At 40.3% G+C, this 13,547-nt stretch overlaps 1 protein-coding gene across 3 annotated transcripts in view; it reads right to left on the bottom strand.

Annotated features, from left to right (window-relative positions):
* Positions 1–13,547, bottom strand: part of SS18 (SS18 subunit of BAF chromatin remodeling complex) — a 40,770-nt gene that overhangs the window by 14,755 nt on the left and 12,468 nt on the right. For all 3 annotated transcript variants that reach the window (XM_015855467.3, XM_015855468.3, XM_015855469.3), the window contains exons 4-5: positions 8,475–8,628; positions 4,321–4,542 (exon numbers count right to left, since the gene is read on the bottom strand). In XM_015855467.3, coding sequence (XP_015710953.1) covers positions 4,321–4,542; positions 8,475–8,628 — 376 coding nt within the window. The remainder of the gene's footprint in view (positions 1–4,320; positions 4,543–8,474; positions 8,629–13,547) is intronic.

The raw sequence follows: 13,547 nt of genomic DNA, 5'->3' as shown, positions 1-13,547 counted from the left end.
AGAATTATTAATTTACTCGTGGGCTTTCTTACAGTATTTGTAACTAAAATGCCTAAATCTTCATAATGAAAATACTTTCACAACATTCCTGTGAAGTGAGATGCTATTATCATCTCTCCATCCAACTCAGTCCTAATCCATCCTCCATTACTAACGAACCAGTTTCAAAGCCTTGTTCTAAAGCAAACGGTTGGACTAGCTGATCGTTAAAGGTCCCTTCCAACACAAACCAATTCATGGTTTACACAAGAAATGCTCTACTTACTAATGTTTTCGTGCAACACAAATATTTTAAAGAATGCAGTTTTTCACCCCGTTGTCCTAAATGGCTCTTCATTTCTGTGGAGTTTCCACAAAAATTACAGCCTTAAAGTATTTGTAAAAACGTGAGTCACAGAATCACAGAATCACAGAATGACCCGGGTTGGAAGGGACCTCAAGGATCATGTAGTTCCAACCCCCCTGCCTGGCAGGGCCACCAAACATACACATTTACTAGATCAGGTTGCCCAGGGCCCCGTCCAACCTGGCCTTGAACACCTCCAAGGACGGGGCATCCACAACCTCCCTGGGCAGCCTGTTCCAGGACCTAACCACTCTCCTAGTAAAGAACTTCCCCCTAACATCCAACCTAAATCTTCCCTCCTTCAACTTGGATCCATTTCCCCTAATCCTGCTATTGTCTAAACAGAGAGACTTCCTGTGGCATGTGCAGGCAATACTATCAGCTCATGTTCTAACAAGATATTTTGCTCTTCTTCTTGAACCTCTAATTTGGTTAGACGTTGCTTTATTCCCCAAAGCCACTTCAGTACTATTATTTGTTCAGAACAAAAACCTTTTAAGTATTTTTCTACTTAACTTCTAATGAGCAACTTACAAGTTTGATAGAGTACTGAAAATGCAACAGGGGAATATTACAAGGAAGAGTAAAGAACACAGTTTTGAGATGGAATAATCACTAGTCCTAAACTGTAAGATAGTCACACAAAGTAAGTTGTTTTCTGTGGAGCAACTTAGTTGATGGCTCCTTCACAAAAACAGCTGCATATTGATTGTTAACTCTCTGCAACTAAGAAATTCAAAAGAATATGCAGGGCTTTTATTAAGCATCCTACAAGGCTTACAAAATTACTCCACTGGGTACTACATAAAATGCACAGGTAACTTGAGAATTCTGAAAGTCAAAAATATTCATGCTTGTAATGATTTCCTCTGCTACGTACCTACTTCTTTTTGATTTACTATTATGATTTAAGAAAAAATGACAGTAAGAACGTGGGCAACAGAAGAATTATCAGTCTTCCTGCTTTCACTGCTGGTAAGAAAGATTCAGAAATAGCTGCTGTATCTTATTTTTGGTTTGAAATCATCTTCATCTTTCTTCTGTTTTGAACCTCCCAGTGACGTAATGATCAAACAGATGGGTGCAAATTGCTCTGTTTGTATACCTTAGAAACAAATGGCATCTATGTAACAAAATGGAGCCCACATCTCCAATGAGATAGAATTGTGATAAGAAACTGTATCACTGGAGTATTATTTTTTTTTCCTCCAAATAACTAGAAAGAGAATCTTAAAAGTAGGAAAAAAACATCCTACAGCATCAGGAGACGAAACACCTCAAGTCATACACTTCAGTGTAGAACCAGAGGGAATAGAACTAGAGGGAACAGAACTAGAGGGAACAGAACTAGAGGGAATGGTTTTAAGCTGCGCCAGGGGAGATTCAGGCCAGACATTAGGAAGTATTACTTCTTGGAAAGGGTAGTCAGGCATTGGAATGCACTGCACAGGGAGGTGGTGGAGTCACCGACCATGGGAGTGTTCAAGAAATGTTTGGATGTTGTGTTGAGGAATATGATTTAGCCAGGAAGTATTGGTAATGGTTGGACTAGATGATCTTCTAGGTCTTTTCCAACCTTGATAATTCTGTGATTCTGTGATTCTGATAATACGTCTGAAAACAACACACAAAACCCAAACCCAATTTGCTGCAAGCAGAAGTCTTGCTTCTGCAGTACGTCTTCTATTGGGTCGTCTGCCTAAATTCAATGTAGAAACAAATGAACAGCCAAGCAGAAAGTACTTCTTTTTTGCTGACCTGAAGACATTCATACAAATAAGCAGTATAAATACATCTTAATAATTCGGTCTGCTGTGACTCTAGTACAATATTTTAATTCTGTGATGTCCTTGCACTTCACCAAGGACCGTACTGTCAACAGTTCGTGCTACGTAAATATCCTAGATACAAAATTAGTTTCGAATTTTACTATATACACAAGGACACCAGAAACAATCCTCTGCTCTCTACTGAATTTTATTTCTTACGACTAACAGACATTCCGAGCTAAAACAGCATGCGGGAAAGAACAAAGATTAATTAGGTACAAAAATGTGAGGACTTCAATTTTTGAACTCACCCAAGAGACTCAAGAGCACAGATATATTTTTTATCAAGTCAAACAATAATAACAGAAGTGTAAAGTCTGGGAAAGTTAAACTGTAGTTCAAATTTACAAGCTATAGAGCAAGTCCGAGAGTGCCTCCTTAGACTGAATGAGTATAAGTCTATGGGGCCAGATGGCGTGCATCCCAGGGTCCTGAAGGAGCTGGCTGAGGTGGTTGCTGAGCCGCTCTCCATCATATTTGAGAAGTTGTGGCTGTCAGGTGAGGTCCCGGATGATTGGAGGAAGGGTCACGTCACTCCCATTTACAAGAAGGGGAGCAGGGAGGACCCGGGTAACTACAGGCCGGTGAGTCTCACCTCTGTGCCTGGGAAGATTATGGAACAGATCCTCCTGGACAACATGCTTGATCACATAAAGAACGAGCATGTGATCCGAGACAGCCAGCATGGCTTCACCAGGGGAAGGTCATGCTTAACTAATCTTGTGGCCTTCTATGATGGAGTGACGGCGTTGGTGGATGAAGGGAAGGCGACCGATGTCATTTACCTGGACCTGAGCAAGGCCTTTGACATGGTCCCCCATCACATCCTCATCTCCAAATTGGAGGGAGGTGGATTTGATGGGTGGACAACTAGATGGATAAGCAATTGGTTGAAAGGCCGCAGACAGAGGGTGGTGGTCAATGGCTCTATGTCCAGGTGGAGGCCGGTAACGAGCGGCATCCCTCAAGGGTCTGTCTTGGGACCGGTGCTCTTTAACATCTTTATTAATGACATTGATGAGGGAATGGAGTGCACCCTCAGCAAGTTTGCTGATGACACCAAGCTGAGTGGTGCAGTCGATACGGTGGAGGGAACGGATGCCATTCAGAGGGACCTTGACAGGCTGGAAAGCTGGGCTCGGGTGAACCTAATGAGGTTCAACACGGCAAAGTGCAAGGTTTTGCACTTGGGCCGGAAGAACCCCAGGCACCTGTACAGGCTGGGAGGAGTTGTCCTTGAGAGCAGCTCGGCAGAAAAAGATCTAGGGGTCCTGATAGATGAGAAACTTAACATGAGCCAGCAGTGCGCTCTGGCAGCCCGGAAAGCAAATGGGATCCTGGGCTCCATCAGGAGAGGGGTGGTCAGCAGGGATAGGGAGGTGATCGTCCCTCTCTACTCTGCTCTTGTGAGGCCCCATCTGGAGTACTGTGTCCAGGTGTGGAGCCCTCAGTACAAAAAAGATATGGAGATTTTGGAAAGGGTCCAGAGGAGGGCCACAAAGATGATCAGGGGGCTGGAGCACCTCCCCTATGAGGACAGGCTGAGGGAGTTGGGTTTGTTCAGCCTGGAGAAGAGAAGGTTGCGGGGTGACCTCATTGCAGCCTTTCAGTACCTGAAGGGAACTTACTCCCAGGAAGGGAGTAAACTCTTCAAAAGGGCTGATAATAGCAGGACTAGGGGAAATGGTTTTAAGTTGAAGGAGGGAAGATTTAGGTTGGATGTTAGGGGAAAGTTCTTTACTGGAAGAGTGGTTAGGCCCTGGAACAGGCTGCCCAGTGAGGTTGTGGATGCCCCGTCCTTGGAGGTGTTCAAGGCCAGATTGGACGGGGCCCTGGGCAACCTGATCTAGTAAATGTGTATGTTTGGTGGCCCTGCCAGGCAGGGGGGTTGGAACTACATGATCCTTGAGGTCCCTTCCAACCTGGGTAATTCTGTGATTCTGTGATTCTGTGATCTTGTCACAAAAAGCCAGAAAACAGTGTCTGCAATCATAAAAATTCATCAGCACACTGGAGAATAGAGATGCAGAGCCCTACAAACATGGGACGTGCATTTAGGGAAGGAAATCTACAAGAAGAGTTCTGTTAAGAAAATCTGAGTGAGAAGCTTCATTTTTGGCAGAAGAAAATAAGCACCTCATTTACCTTGGTTTGGTTGCATGTTCATGTTTGGTCTGGGACCATAGTTGCCCATTGGCTGTCCCTGGCTCATGGTCATCTGATTCTGCACTGGCATACTCTGTGAGGATGGCACTGAGTGATTATAGCCGCCCATCGACCCATGGCTACTTGAAGGCATGTTCATGGAACTGTTTGTCATATTGAGTTGGTTAGGTCCAGGTCCTTGCATAGGCATATGGTTAGGTCCTTCAAAAAGAAAAGAAGGGGGAGAAAAAGGGTTCTATATTAAGGGCTATGTAACAGACAAATACAGTCACACCAAATTACAAAACTGAAAAAAAGCTATTAAATACAACATGTTTAAGGCTGTTTATCCTCTTTTCAAGACATCTTCCTGAAATAAAGAAACATGCTTATTTTATCAAGGAAAGTGAAAAGAGTAATAAAGGTTTGCCGCTCCTGCAAAACAAGATAATCAGAGATTGCTGAATTGTACAAAGACAGATCCACCACAAATGCAGGAAAGCCAATAAATAGGACGATGACCATGACAGAGAACTACAGTTAGCAATACTGTCCATTCAGTACTCCTGGACTGTGCTACACAGAGAGGCAGGAGATCATCACTAACCACGTGATCATTGTGCTGAAGTAAAGCTAAGGCGAAAAAAAGCTCCAGGCTGTGACAACAAGCAGCTATTACAGGATGGTGAGAAGACTTCTTCCTCTTTTTGTTTCCTAAGAAAATGAAGACTCGGGATTGATGTCAGAAAGTAAGGGCGTGGAAGTGGTTTTGGTTTGTTTTTTGTTTTTTGTTTTTTTACATTTCTTTGTAAAGGAAGAAATTGTCTAGAACAGATACTAGGGAGCTCACCAAATACACAGTGGAATATGCTTTTGAAAACCAGTAATATAAGAAGTGGAACAGGGAGGACAGAAAGAGAGAAATTGTTAAGCACATAAACCAGCCCCTCAGGGAAATTATTTTACACTTAATATCTAGGGGAGCATCAAAACAAAAGAAAGCACTCAAGAAACAGTGGGCAGAGGCAATATCAGGCACGTGTATTTCTGAGATCAAAACCTGAAGTTTGTTAGTACGGAGCTAGAGGAAAAGGACAGAGGTAAAGCTAAGATAATAGTATGGAAAAAACCTTGAAAATGGAGAATAAGAACACATTTGAGAAATAACTTTTTAATACAGTTTGCCAATATAATTCAGGAGATTCTCCTGCATGTAAGGACACAACAGTTAATTTTTCTTAATGAAATATGAAGAACATGAAATGAGGAATATGAATGAATGGGACAAGAAGTGCCTATCTGTCATTAAAGTAATTGCTTTCAATGCTTTACATATTAGATTCTGTGTTAAACTAAAGTTAGTGGAGTAAGTATCTTACCCAACTAAAATTGAAGTTAACTCTCAAATGCTAATAAGACAGCATCTCCATCCTGAGACTAAGCTGTAAGTGCATTTGAGACTATTTTTGTAGGAAGCAAAGAAGAATTCGGGAGAACTTGCTGGAGACATACAAGCACGTATTATTCAGGAAGGACACCTACCACTGCCAAAGCAAAGGTCAGAGCTGGTCTTATCTTTCAACTTTCTACTTGCCAAAAAAGCTGAAGAAATCAGGGAGATAATCTGACAGCAGCAAAAACCTTTTTATCCAAATCCATGCACTACCCTTAATCTGCATCACAAATTCAATGAATGCAATTATTTGCACAAGATTATTATTATTATTATTATTATTATTATTAATAGTAGTAGTAGTAGTAGTAGTAGTAGTAGTAGTATTTTAAGATAACACCGATCATCTGTTACAGGTACAGGTGCATCGAATTCCACTACAGGCTGAAAAAGGCTTGTCTTGACCGTCTTCACTGGTAAGAGGATACAGACGCTTATCTGTCAGGGGAAGCAATTAAGGGTCTCAGCAGTACTTCAGGCTCTTTATTACCCAGAACACAAATGTAAGAAAAATCACCTTTTGCCCTTTAGGTAATGGGAAAGGTCCGTGGCAGAACTTTTCAGCAGCTCATGCACTGTTACTAGAGAGCTCTTTTAATCATCCCATCAGCCCTTCCACCCATACTTAGTCCCTTACTCAGATGAGGCCTACCAGAAATCCTTAGCTGGCAATTTTAAAAGCCTAAATTTTATTTCTTCCAGTCAACTTGTGATTTTTGACCCTGGATTCTCATGTCTTGCACTGAACTCCTTTAGGACAGACCATCTCTTCAGCTAAAGTTTTGTATCTGACTTCTATCATAAAGCATCTTATGTAATTTTACACTTACTGCCCTGTGAAGAGAAAGCAAATGTATACATTGAATAAATAATTGCAAATATGTGCCTACAAAATACAGAAAGACTCACAGGCAAACTAGCAAACATTAAAGGAAAAACAACATTAAGATATCCACTTAATGAGATGATTCTCTTTCCCCTTCTCCAGAGTGTAACTAGGAAGCAATTTTAGCATGCCTTCCCAATATTAGAGATGCCCTCATCCTAAGCTGTTTATCTTCACATCCTCAGAGACGACCTTAAACACAGATGGGAAGGAACAGACATTCAAAAAAGGTATAGGTTGGGAAGAAAGGCTAAATTGAAGCTTAGCTGGAAACTGTTTTTAAGCATTTGTCTAGGTGAATACCCAAACAAACCTATTTACCTTTCACATATCTTCATAAACACTCTTTTCTTATTCTATCTAATTACAAAATATGTGTGTTTAAGGAGTGACTTTCCTCCCCTGTGGCTCTGCAGTGAAGTCATTATGCTCACATTGTGACTTAGTAATCCTTCTCCTTGGAAAAGATCATTATAATAACAATAATATGATTACACTAGAGGGTCAAAGAGACTGATTTGTGAGAAGCAATGCTATTCTCCATGGGAGCTGATGGATCTTAGATGGATAGAAGACTCCTCAACCATAATATCTCTGCCCTACTTAAGGAGCTAGCATATAATGTTCTTTTGTACTTTGAAGCACAAACAATAATCAACGTGTATGATGAAACTGACTTCTCCTCTAGATCTTCTATTATTTACTGATTTCACAAGGCTTTGTGATGCCATTGAGCTACTCTTTTCTGGAAAGCTACCACTATCAGGTCCATTTTATCAAGATTTGAATGCAAATTAGAAACCATAGCTATCTTTATATTTTTAGCTAAAGTTTCCCTGTGTTGACTGTCGTGGAGCTTATCCTTGTGACCACTGAGAGGTGACTATACAAAGATCCTTTGATAGCAGTTTCCTTTCCTGGAAGAATCAATACCCTGAAGAGCTTTCGTACGAAAAGAGGTCCAGAACAAAAGCAATCCTGGGAATGTAATTTTAAGTTGAAAGCCAACTCTCACCGAAGAGGCAGTATGACTTTATGAGTGGAAATTCTGGAAAACAGCCTCTCTATAAAGAAGCAGGCTTTTTCCAGGGCTCCCTCCTTTCTGAACTGACTGCTGAAGGGAATAGTTAGCCCAAAGCCAGTACTGGTAGGCACAATGTATAATTTTATCATCTTGTTTCATTGCTTTGTTTTTGACTTCCCAAGTATTTTTATTACAAAACAGGATGGCATAAAAAAGACCTAAATTTTATACCTAGAACAATAATCTGGAGGCTGTTTCTTTACAAATCCCTTACCATTCAACGTCTTCAATAATAAAGAACACAGAGGATTAGTGGCAACTGGTGACTTTCTGTACAAAAGTGATCTAATTATTTTTTTCCCCTTATAAGTACTGAGTGAGTTTTGAATGTGAGTAAAATATATCTATTTTATTATTATCTAATTATTTAGTTGTGATGATTTCACATTATCTTTTTATGGAAGGATTTGCATTCACTCAGCCACAGGCCAATACCTTTCCCCAGTAAGCCTTCTAAAGCCAGCTGTACTGCATGGTTTCAAACAGACTAAATTTAGCCAGTTCTGTTCATCAGAGGAATGCTGTGTGTCAGCTACATCAAAGCCCAAGGGCAGCCTGATAAACACTGAATACAGGTCACGTAGCTCTGTAGCTAACAAACTCTAAGAGAGCTCGTACTCGGGGGCATTCAAAGCAGTTTTGTCATCAACAATCTAGTATCCCCTGAGCCCCCATGTCGTTCCAGTTGCTAAGCAACGCTGGTGTTAATGTCTTAGAGGAGAAAAACTTACCAGGCATCTGGCCGTTCATCTGGTTCTGCATGTGTGGCGCAGGAGGGCCCCCACCTACCAGTCCATCTGAAGACATGTTGTGCGAGCGCGGGGGCGGAGGGGGGCCGCTCTGACTCATCCCTCCTGGACCCATAGGCATATTCTGTGTGGGTGGCTGGAAGGAGACAGTTTAGTCAAACAAGAGAAGCAGTTAGGCTGACAAATATATTATATGTACATATGGTAAGGCAGTTGCCTATATCGCTAAGCGGTGTATGAAAAAGCACTGAAAAGGATTTCTCGCTTTTTTCCGGTATGTTTAACTCAGTATTAATTTGGGCAAAACATTTAGTATTTCCATCAATTTTACATGAAGTATTGCAAGCGGACAGCACCACGGTACCTTTGGGCATTGCTTTAAAATAAATAAAAACCAAATCAATGCCTCATTAAAAAATTATATCAGAACAGCCTAAGACTGCTAGAATTACTCCCTCCCACACAAAGCTTTCCCTCAAAGCAGCGTTTGCTCAACAGACAAATAACTCTCCAGTTATAATTCTCTCCTATCAACAATTTGTTGTTGTTAACAGACCTTGCACCAGGACAAAGCAGGTACGACCAGAGATGAAAGCCTCTAAATGCTCATAGACGAGCAAAAATTTGCACCTGGGTGTGGTAAAATGTTTGAGATCTCTTCTCCTCTCTCCCCTGAAGCACTGAAGGCCTAGTTCATAATTTTGTGCCAAACACCCCCTACAGACTGGAAGCACATTAGTGCTGGCCTCCAAAGGTCCAGAGACAGCTGCCTAGAAAGGATGTTTTTGGCAAATTTCCTAATGAAATTGTGAGGAAAATAACTGAATAACCTTGAGAGTTCAAAGAGGGAGAGCAAGAAAAACAACAAATACAAGGGGGAATTTACTATTAGGTTCTACACTCGGCAACGCAAGGAGGCACAGAAACTGCCAGTAGGCAGTTTCGTTTTCCTATTAAAATCTCCTGTGAGACTGCACTATTCTCCTCATGCACCTTAGCCAAATGCTTCCAGGGGAATAAAAATTATTCGAGTCAGTGAAAACACTGGCCTCTGGCTTTTGAGAACCCTATCTGAAAAGTTCATGCAAAACTCCATCCTGTAAGATAATGATGGGTGTATTTTTCCACAATTCTCTCCACAGGAAGAACTCAGAGAGAGAAATAAGTCCTTACGTAGCACAGCCCCCCTCTTATTGCTAAACCTACTCATGAAGATACAAAGCATAATACGGTAAAAAGAGCAACTCTTTACACCTGAGTGTAAAGCAGGACCTGTTTTTTTTTTGCCTTGGAAATGGCAAAACCTGAAGAAAGAGCATTAAGCAGGAAGAGTCGGAGTGCTCTGGTGACAGCAACAGGATGGAGGGAATAGTATGGAGCTGCATTGGGCGAGGGTCAGGTTGGAGGTTAGGAAAAGGTTCTGCATCTGGATGGCAGTGGGCATGGCCATAAGCTGCTGGAGTTGAAAAAGCCTTTGGACAGCACCTTCAGAACTATGATTTGAATTTCGGGTGGTCCTGTGTGGAGCCAGGAGTTGGCTCAGTGATCCTTGTGGGTCCCTTCCAACATGGGATTTTGTATGGCTCTAATACACATGGATAACAGAGACACGTATTCACTTCTTGGAGACAGGAAAGGAAGGAACAACACTGATCACAGAAAGGCTATTCTGATGAAGAGGAAGGAAGGAGATGAAGAAAAATGCAAGTAAGTACACAGGTCGCTCTGAAAGTAATGCCTCATTTATTTCCATGGAAACTACAACAAAGAGTACAGTAACATTCTTGACTGAGCATATTCTCAGCTACAAAGCACTGTTTTTCAACAGTCACCACTAACAGTCCTGCTTTTTTGCCAGTGATGAACAAGACCCTGTATGCCTCGCTTAAAAAAATCTACACCAGTGGAGGTGACCCACTCTTTCATAGCTGCTACAGTGGTGTTGTTGCTAGGAAAATCTCGCCCATGGGGCCTGGCGTTATTGTGTTGCAAGAGAAAGGCTGTCCTCTTCTCTGGCCTGACTCTATAGGTTTGAGCCTTCAGCTAAGAGAGGTCAGAACTGATGGTTTGCTCGAGTTCCAAGAAATCTATAAGGATTGCTCCTTTCCTATCCCGGAAGACAGAGAACATCACTTTATAGACTTTGGGCTGCATCTTCAACCTTTTTCTTCAGCGGGGAATTCACATCTCGTCACTCCATGGACTGCTGTTCTGATTCTAGCTTATAGTGGTGACACCACAACTCATCACTGGTAATGATGTGATCCAGAAAACATTCATATTCAGCCTTGGTTAAATAGGTCCTGACAAAGTTGCATACGATGCTCTTTCTGTTCCTGTGTTCTTGAAACCCAAATGGCACAAACTTCCTAATATTCCAACTTTGCCACTGTTGTTTCCACCCAACTGAAGTTGATGTTCAGCCCCATGTACAGTTCCCTGGCCATAATTAACCAGCTTATGTGGATGAATCTATCAAGACACTCTTCATTTCATGGTGTCACAGTTCTGCATGGCCATCCTCAACATGCTTTGTCTGGCTGTATGTCACTGTCACCACTGATTAAACACACCACCCTCACTGTATTCACATCCACTGTTTGGTCTCCATAAATGTTCAGCAAGCATCAACAAATATCAACAGGCGCCATTTTTTCTGTATTGGGGAATTCAGTGACGCACTTTTGCTTCATACACCATTCTGTCAGCCATCAATGATACCGTAGCCAAACATAACAGAAGACTGGTGGGAAGGTTCAACCCCTACCAATCAACAATATTACCAATATCTGCTTCTGATGCCACCAGCCAACATAATTAAATAAGAGGCATTACTTTTGGTGCAGCTCTCATAATTTATCTAGAGGAACATCTGTGTATGCCAACAGCCTGAAGACCTGTGTGAATCCATCTGAGATTCTTGAAAATAATGTAAAGGAAAGGTCCAGTGTAACCTTCCATTAATATAAACTATTGCATGAGATAACCAGAAAGTAGTGAACACTAAGCTCTTTGCATAAAAAGTAGCAGGACTGATTCTAGGAACCACAAATCTCCCAGATTTGTAAACCTTGCCCTCCAAGCTACAAGTATATTGATGAAACCAAACAGAGAATGACAAACTTTCAAGAATGGAGGAGATGAGCAAGTAAACTGTCAATACGGGGAAGTTATGTCTTTTTACTCTATTCAAATTCTTCAAAAATTTAAATAAAAACCATTTAGTTGTATATATAACAAAAGTTTCTTAATACAAGTTTTTGGGTTTTTTTTTGACAAAGCCTTTAGGCTAAATGTTGTATGTGGATATATGCTATCATTGATCAGAAAATGGTTAGGCTGCGTTTGGACTTGATGATCTTCAAGGTCTTTTCCAACCTGGGTAATTCTATGATTCTAAATACCCGGTGAGAAGTAAAAAGAAAACACACAAGGCTCAAAGAATAAAGAAACATACAGAAATCTCTTGAAAATACATTAAACACCAGCATTTGAAGATGCTGCAAGATTAACTGATGAAAGAGTAAATAGAATAGTGCCAGGTGAAATCCAAATGGAAAAACAAGGAAGACAATTACACTGAATTTTGAACCATTCTTTCTTTCGAAAGAACAAACACTGTAACTGATATGGAGGAAAAAAAAATGACAACTACCTGGAGAGATTTGAGGGATAAAAAATTCCATTAAAACCACTCAAAATATGTAGATCTATTCTCTGATCATCTTCAGTACTTGATTTAGCAAAAGTCAGGTATAAAACACTAGAAATAAAATGCCATGGCATTTGTGATAATAATACATGTTTGGTTCAGAGAAAGCAATCACAGAGAGATACTATAAAAGCAAAAGGACTCCAAAGACAGGCAACCAGTGATTAAAGACTTGGAATTTCTTTTACCTGAAACAAATCAAAAACGACAGATTTTTATTTTTACAGGGAAAGGAAATGAACATAAGAGGATGTGTCAGAAATACAATTTAATGTATGATCTACAGAAAAAATAGATCATCCAATTTATGTTTTAACAACAAAGAAAACCCCAGGAGAACAGTCAATAAATTGAGGAATAACATTAAACATATGAGACACCATATAAATCACATAAACCTGAGGAATTCAACAACACAAGATATCAGAACAAGGTTTAAATAGGATTTGGAGATAATTACACATACATGTATGCGATAGAAACAAAGTTACATTACATATAATATTTTTAAAGGGTGTTGTTAGCTTTCATGTCAGGGTCATAAACCAATCACAACCTGATAGCAATTAAAAAGAAGTGTCTCCAGCAGATATAATTATTCCCCTGTGAAATTCCTCTACAGCATCTCTCCACTTGCCGCAGACAGAAGGAAAAAGAAGAAAAAAATATTTTAGAATGGCAGTTTCCCTGTTTCTCTCACAGTTTTTCCATGCTTTGAGAGGTAATAACACTTCCTTTAAATCATCTTTAATTAAAAGGAAGTAAACCTGGGTCACTTAGCCTTTTTTTTTTTTTTTTAATTGAATGTCCCTGTAATATGCAGTGATCATGAGAAAGACCTTCTGAAGTGCAAAATTAGCACAATATCCAAAAGCTAAATACTTGAATAAAAATGAAAATAAGAAAACAAACAAAGAAAACTGTGAAAGCAAAGTGACTCAACTTGAACTCTATACGTTCAGTCACTTGGTAAGAGCACATCCATGTGTCGTTAGGTTGGAAGTACCAAAGGAAAGGCTACTTTCTTCATTCTTCTGAATAAGCAACAGAAAGGAATGAAAATTAAAGCCTCCCCTAATTTTATTCCAATTATGAAGTAGAAAATGTTAAATGTGTTACTATCAGTAAGAAGTAAATTAGAAAATTAGAAATAAGATAAGCATTAAACACAGCTTCACTTGCTAAACACTGATTTTTGGGTCATGTTTCCAAATACAGATTGCAATTTACAGCCACTGTAAGCATCTATAATTTATCAGAGCATGACAGAAAGTTTAAACTATGTTGTCTAGTTCTGGAAAGCTGAACTAGAGAAAGACTGAAATTGGCCTACAATTATAAGT

Source organism: Coturnix japonica, chromosome 2 (genome assembly GCF_054131305.1).
Source record: "Coturnix japonica strain WE chromosome 2, WE-NBRP24, whole genome shotgun sequence".
Lineage (NCBI taxonomy): Eukaryota > Metazoa > Chordata > Aves > Galliformes > Phasianidae > Coturnix > Coturnix japonica.
The sequence above is the reverse complement of the archived record's forward strand: the minus strand, read 5'-3'. Positions and strand labels throughout refer to the sequence as shown.